General features: G+C 37.1%; 1 protein-coding gene across 7 annotated transcripts; it reads right to left on the bottom strand.

Annotated features, from left to right (window-relative positions):
* Positions 1-2233: 2233 nt before the first annotated feature.
* LOC112183886 (proteasome subunit beta type-6) lies at positions 2234-7412 on the bottom strand. 7 transcript variants are annotated; one of them, XM_024322202.2, is made up of 9 exons: positions 6876-6939; positions 6329-6402; positions 5197-5455; positions 4640-4788; positions 4306-4560; positions 3476-3670; positions 3074-3141; positions 2762-2845; positions 2234-2572 (listed from the first exon to the last, which is right to left on the bottom strand). In XM_024322202.2, the coding sequence occupies exons 3-8, from the start codon at positions 5405-5407 to the stop codon at positions 2833-2835; spliced, it is 891 nt and encodes a 296-aa protein (XP_024177970.1). In that variant the 5' UTR covers positions 5408-5455; positions 6329-6402; positions 6876-6939; the 3' UTR covers positions 2234-2572; positions 2762-2832. The 7 variants fall into 7 exon arrangements, with proteins under 7 accessions (XP_024177970.1, XP_040371049.1, XP_024177969.1 ...); XM_040515115.1 differs by having other exon boundaries at positions 3059-3141; XM_024322201.2 differs by having other exon boundaries at positions 3002-3141.

The following is a 7412-nucleotide window of genomic DNA, read 5'->3' on the forward strand; positions in this document are numbered from 1 at the left end:
TCACTCTGATGTCTGGGGTCCTGGGAAAATTCCTTCTCTTTCTAGAGCTCGGTATTTTGTAACATTTATTGATGATTGCACTCGCATAACATGGGTGTCATTACTGAAGAATAAGAGTGATGTATTTGGAATGTTTACCGAATTTCACAAAATGGTGGCAACTCAGTATCAACAATCCATCAGAGTGTTTCAGTCTGACAATGGTGGAGAGTTTGTGAATGGCCCTATGATTGAGTTTTGTCGGTCACATGGAATTCGTCATCAAACCTCCAATTCTTATACTCCTCAACAGAATGGTTTAGCAGAACGGAAGAACAGGCAGTTGATGGAAGTTGTTTGTGCTTCCTTGTTTGGCATGAATGGACCTCGGTCCTATTGGGGAGAAGCAGTGAAATCAGCAGCATATCTTATCAACTGTACTCCTTCACGGGTGATTGAGTTTCAAAATCCTCATCAGAAGCTTCATACACTTTTGACCATCCCTTCTATGCCTAATTTGGAGCCCCGGGTGTTTGGGTGCACAGCTTATGTTCATATTCCCAAGCCTCAACGCAGCAAGCTTGATCCCAGTGCCCGTAAGTGTATATTTGTTGGTTATGCTGACTTCCAGAAGGGTTATCGATGTTATGATCCTCTTAGTAGCACTATACATGTCTCTCTTGATGTTGTTTTTCGTGAATCCGAGCCTTATTACTCAGGGGGAGCTTCTCAGTCTTCCCTTCAGGAGGAGAGAGGTTGTGAAGGGAATCCTCATTCTATTATTGATTTTGATGTCTTTGAAGACTTGAAAAATTTGGAGGAATGATTTGAAGGTAGAAATTCGGAAACAGAAAACGCAGTTGCCGAACAGAGCATTGTGAATTCCGAAACACAAAATGTGACTACTAAACAGAGTGTTATGAATTCTGAAACAAAAAATGAAACTGCCTAACAAAGCGTTGTGAATTCCGAGACAGAATAGACGACTTTTCTGGATAGTTTGAATCAAAATCAAGACGTATCTGAAGCTCACACACAAGATATTCCCCCTTCTACATCACCAACTGAAGATCCTAGTCAGAATGATCCACCTCAGGTACCCCTAAACTTTAATGAGTCTTCTAGGTTAGAAAGTGTCGAACCGAGGAAATCACAAAGGGTTATCAAGGGAATTCCTAAGAAACAATATGAACCAGATATCAAAGCCAAAGCTAAATACCCTATAGCTAATCTTATGTCTAACCATAGGATTTCTGGGTCACATGCACTTGTTGTTGATAAATTATCTACTGTATCTATTCCTAGAAACGTGCAGGATGCATTGAGAGATCCAAAATGGACAAAGGCGATAAATGAAGAATTGGAAGCTCTTCAAAAGAATGCAATATGGGAGCTAGTACTTTTGCAGGTTGGAAAGAAGACTGTAGGATGTCGTTGGCACTACTAGAATTTTGTTCATAGACATCGGTTCTGGACCGATGTTAAACTAATTTTCGACCGATGTCTTAGTGGGTGTAGAGAAAAGTATAGACATCAGTATAAGCGCGTTTTCAACCGATGTCCCAGACAACAACCAACATCGATTCTAAAAAACAAATCGATGTATAATCGTTATAATCATCATATTTTTGTATGTTAGGTATGTTTAATTCTTCATATTTTCACATTTTATGCTTAATAAAGTATATGTCGAACAATACCTACGTGAACATTTGCATCGATTTCTATTCCAGAAGCGATGTCCAGTACACTTGTAGACATCAGTTGCCATGAGTATTGTTTGTTTGTGGGCCTTTTTACATGTAGCTTGGCACATTATTTTCTTAGGAACGATGTCTGTATCTTTAGGCGTCATCGGTTTTTTTTTAAGGACTGATGTTTCATTTAACACAGCACATCGTTTTCATTTAAGCAAAACGATGTTCAATGGTTTTATGTACATCGCTTGCTTTTTCTAGAACCGATATGTTGTTTCATTGTAGACATCGCTTTTGTTTTGTAAAATCGATGTGCACTGGTTTTGAGTACATCGATTCTGTGGACACAACTCGATACATTAATAATCATAAGACATCGATTTTCATTTTGATACTGATTTCTAATCTCTCAAGTGACTTCGTTTTCCTTGGCATTACTGTTTTGTTATGCTTTTATATACTTCACTTCATTTTGACAAGCGTGATGAGCTAAGTTTGCATCTAGCTACTGCTAGGAAAAGAAATGCATTTCATAATCATCCAAAAATTGAGGCTTTCCATTAATTTTCTTTCCAAATTCATGATTGAACATATGTCACAAAAGAAAACCCCAAAACCTACAAAGGCTAGCCTAGAAACATATGAGCAACAATCTACAAAATTTCAACACCAAACTTTGCTTCAAAGCAAAAACTAGCCTTGCTCAAAATTCATCTTGGTAGTCAAGTGCAAGAGAAATATGTATTAAGCTAAAGGTTCACATGAAGTGAAGTTAACAGCGGTAACCAGACCAATGTGACTAGATCACCTTAGCAGGCTTGCCCATCCATTTCACTTTCACACCCTAGCTCTTCATATTTGGCGGCCAAATATTTCACAACTTGTAATCCAAGGCCCTGCAAGAGAATGACAAAGTCAGTTTCACAGTGCAACATAAACCTAATGACAGTGATTTTTGGTATTACTAAACTAAACAAAAAGAAACACCGACATGAATGAACTTAAAAGGTACTAAAAAGGCAGTGAATCTCAATACACATAATTCACATCGGAATACCAAGTGAGAAAAAGCATGACCACTTTACCTTATCACTATCATATCTCATCACATTAGTGGTCAAAGCCATCAACTTTTTCTTGCTACGCTCTGGCATTTCTACCAAGCTAATCTGCACAAAACCCAAGAGAACCAAATGCAAATGCAAATGCACATCAACATTCAAATGAGTATTATGCAAAGATAGTCTCTATAATACTCAAACATTCTAAATCTGCACAGAAAATACTGAAAATTTCCACTCCAATTAAGATGCATGATGCCTCACCCCTCCAATTAAGGTAGCGAGGATACTGAAGAGGAAGGGTAAGATATAGAATCTAACTGAGAGTAGGATGACCTCAATCCGGTATCCATCCTGCCATAGCTGCTTGGAATTTGATCCTTGTTGCTGGTTGCTATAACTTCCTGAAAATATAGAAGAAAAGAATAGTGTGTTTAAACTCGAATCTTTTCTTACTAAAGATATTACTCAAAAAATTTGTTGTTTCAAACTTGTCAAAGACTTAACTCAGATACTGATATTTGATAGAAAAATATAAATTCAGTGATACTGATATTTGATAGAAAAATATAAACCCAACTGATAGTAGTGATATAAGTGCGAAAACAAGCAATTATATGAAATTAATAATATTTCATCCAAAAAAAAAAGGAACAACAAATTAAACCTCTTTGTCCTTTATTTATCTTTTATTTATTCAGTATAGATGGGCTTTTTCTGTTCCATTGGCAAGCATACCTGAATCAGTTGTTGAGCCGCTTGAACCTGTGATGAGGTGCCTTTTATTTCCACTGTAATTTCATCAGGTAGTCCCCTGCTCTCTTGTACAGTTAACAAGGCTCCACTACTACGACAAATAAATTCAATACTCCTTCCTTCAACCCCAATAATGTCCTCAGCATAAGACAGAGGAATTTGCATTGTTTGCGTAATCTGATTATAGAATGCAGCAGAGAAAATACTGTTAACATAGAACAGAAAAATACCCCAATGATGTCCTCGGCATAAGACAAAGAGGATTTGCATTGTTTGGGTAATCTCCCTATAGAATGCAGCAGAGAATATATTGTTATCAATATTTCATACATAGAACAACAAATACAAGACTGAAACAGAATCAATCTCAAGATTACAGGGTTCTTATTGCTTGTGTAGCCCTATTCACACTAATAGTTGTTTCATGAACAACAACAGAAATTCAGAGTATATATAGAGAAACTGGCATATGCAACACAGCCTGACACATTCTGGCACTATAGGTTTCCAATTGACAACAATGATTTCACAATATCCCCTACATCAAGACATTTGTTCTCAAGTACACCGAGTTCTTTTGTAAAACATACAACTTCATAGTGAGTGCATGACCTCAGATTTAGAGCTTAAAACATGACACAAATATTACTAATGATACCATGTAAATCAGGTTTAGGACTAGAAAAGCTAAAGCTAAGAGAATAAAGTCGACTGTGGTTGTGTGTTATAGTGCAAGTCAAGACATAAATGAGCTTTGTTACTGCAACGTAAGAAGTATAAGCTAAAAGGATGAAACAGTAAGAAAGACGAACCTGAGTAACAATAGGAGCACTAGGACGGCCAAGTCCTGAAGAATGTATTGAAGAAAGAGAAGCCTCTTGTCCATAAATGGAAAGTCCAGAGGATGGGAGTTGTGATTCCAATTGCGACTCACGGCTGAGAAACAAAGATTCCCGTGTAGCTGTGAGAGGATAATTAGTGCCACCTCCAGTTTGAGTTGCAGTATGAAGCAACGACTTGTCAGCCCAGGGATCTGGTTGGCGTTCTTGAGAAACTGGAGCAGTGTACTGAAGATGCACCCATAGTCAATAAACAACAATGCGAAGAAATTAAATCACAGAAAACATCAGCAGAATTTAAGCTTACAATTTTCTCAAAAAGAGGAAGAACACTATGATCAACCAAAAACTTCCTCAGGTGAGACACTACTGCTTCTAGAGCTTTGAGCACCTTTAAGGTTTCTCCCTGCATTTCAATAATCCTCTCATCAGCGGCAACATAGAATGGAACCTCTTCTGCCAGAACAAATATTAGGTATCAGATGCCTTGTTTAGAGAAGTAAGAATATCATTCATTCGAAGAGGCAAAAGAACTTGAGAACAAACGACAACTAAGGATAACAGGTATAGAAAATACTGGAATCAAGATCACCGATTGCAAATCTAAGCTTTAAAAGTAAAGCACAAAAGAAAAGAATGGAAACTTAAATACAAGAATCATTTTAGTTCCAAATTTCTGTAAGTGACTCCTTGCTAATTTGAAACGGTGATAACCACATAAAATAGCTACATGATAATTATACTCTGCATTGGAGAAAAAAGGATAAGACTTGAACACTGGTAAGACAATGAAGATAAGATACAGAAACCACTAATATTTTACTGATTAGAGAAAATCAACACTGTGCCACACTAAAAGCATACCTCCAGACAATACTCGCACAGAAGCAGCGGTACTCTCCTGTATAGATTTGATTAATGATCCTTGTTTTCCAATTAAATTAATCCCTTGTGTGGATGCTACCAACAAACGGATGGAACAGAATACAACTCCAGCAGCACCAAACAACTCTGCCGTGCCTGCACTCTTAGATAATCCAGCGACACATTTGAATACTCTTATTACAGCATCCATTGCAGGGGAAAGAGGAGCCTCTGGCTATTCCCTTCCGGAGATCAGCACCTAAGTAAACAGATTGTATCAGAAATGTTGTGACACAGAATGATACCAATGTAGACATTTAAGTCAAATTGCTAGTTGAGGTGACATGTATCCATGGAAGGTTGCTAACGTGTCAATCTCAGACGCAGAGCATGAAAAGCATTCAATACACACCCTTATTAGTTTTCTAAACTCTTGAAAAGTGCAACTAGAGAATTGCAGACTTGTCAAATCTACAACAGAACTGTAACTTTTGGAGGTCTTTCCTAAACTTACTAATATCTTGTCTTCAAGTAAAAAAGTTGATATAACAAATAATTATGTAAGCTAAATAACCTGTTCAAAATCAGATTTATGTTATACCATTTTGGAGTACTAATATAATTTGATGATAACGCCAAAAGTAAATACATCATCAGTTAACTAAGCAACCTGCAAACCAACTAACCAACAAATGAAATCACACACAATTGTATCTCAATTCCCACGCAAGTACAAAGAACTACAGCCAGAGAAACAGTGATAGGACCACATTGAGATTAAGGAATTAAGTTTCCCATGGGAAAGGAAGTATAAAGCTAGAGATTAGCTCAAGTCTTTAATCATGCACAGAAAGCAATCTTTTTTTTCCATTAGCTTAATTAACTACTGAACATTAGCTATCACAGCAGAAGCTTGAAAGATATCATCACTACCTAAATGTAGTGTATCAGATCCATAAAAATGAAAAAGTTTAGAATCTCCTTTAATTTTTTTCTATGTAAAGCATTCAAGTCATTTAGGGGATTAAAATAAAACCAGGTCAAGTCCCATGAAACTCAAGTACTTTTCATGACCAATTTGTTTCGAGCTAATTACTGAACAAATAAACTTCAAACATCAAGAGACTCATACCTCCGCTTCGTCCTTGGTCATTCCTTCTCTCCATGCTTGATCAAAGAATCCATACAAGTAACTGGAGCCAGAACCTATAACACAGAAAAATATGTCAGGTCAAACCACAGGCAAAAGTATCGCATTAATTGAACCTCCCTCATAAAGTGGAAATCATATCCAGTTAGAACCAAAGCATGCTATTGAAATCAGTTCTCACGATATAAAGAGAACAAGGCTATGACATATCCTGAGCTGAGCCTTCAATGCAGTAGATACAAGCCAATATAATTAACCACAAGATGAATTCCTGGCATGTAATCCAAACGTATACTAGCCAAATCCAAGATTATGACAATCCATAAAGTTCACAAGTATTCTAACTTGAGACCATAACTCACTAAGCATCTAATTCCAACCAATTAACAATATGCTGTACTGTTTTGCACAAGTACTAGATTTTACACACCCAAAGCAAACAAAGACAAATTCACTCACACAATGTCTACTCCCTATATTGAAACTGAAATTGTAGAACTAGGTCATAAAAAAGCTTTAGCGTGCATACCTCCAATGGCAAATGGCGCTTTTATGACTGTGCCGCCATATGACAGTAGCCTGATGAGATTAGCAACAACTTTGACAGTAGCAGGCTGCCATAGCTGAATCCTGTACAAACACAAATACACAATTAAATCCAGTAAACCATTAACCCGAAACAGCAACACAAATCGATACGAATCAGTGAAATAAAAGGCACAGAGGCTGAAAAAGACTCACGTGTGCTGATGAAGAAAGTGCCTCACATAGTCGGAAACAACCTGAGAATCTGTAGCCTGCAAATTGCGAAAACTCCACATGCTCAAAAATTCGATCAAAGACAAAAAATTAAATAAGGTCTAGGCAGTAACGAAGATGAGAATCGTACCGATCCAGAGTGATAGACGTAGACATTATCCATGAGCTGAGTGATTTTATCCGAGCACCGATTCTCAGCATAGACACCTATAAACAGCACAAACAAGTATACATAATTATAAATCAAACAACAATGGCGACGAATTTAGAAAATTTCAAGCAGAAAAAGTTAGGGTTTTGATGAGAG

The sequence above is a fragment of the Rosa chinensis genome, chromosome 2 (assembly GCF_002994745.2).
Source record: "Rosa chinensis cultivar Old Blush chromosome 2, RchiOBHm-V2, whole genome shotgun sequence".
Classification (NCBI taxonomy): Eukaryota; Viridiplantae; Streptophyta; class Magnoliopsida; order Rosales; family Rosaceae; genus Rosa; species Rosa chinensis.

What these genes read in the sequence shown, in the direction of transcription:
- LOC112183886 (XM_040515114.1), bottom strand. Translation starts at nt 5,407, where the DNA reads ATGGATGCTGTAATAAGAGTATTCAAATGTGTCGCTGGATTATCTAAG. An exon ending in TTCCTCTTTTTGAGAAAATT is followed by an intron (nt 4,561 to 4,639) that starts GTAAGCTTAAAT and finishes GTGCATCTTCAG; the next exon opens with TACACTGCTCCAGTTTCTCA. An exon ending in GTGCTCCTATTGTTACTCAG is followed by an intron (nt 3,671 to 4,305) that starts GTTCGTCTTTCT and finishes TTCTATAATCAG; the next exon opens with ATTACGCAAACAATGCAAAT.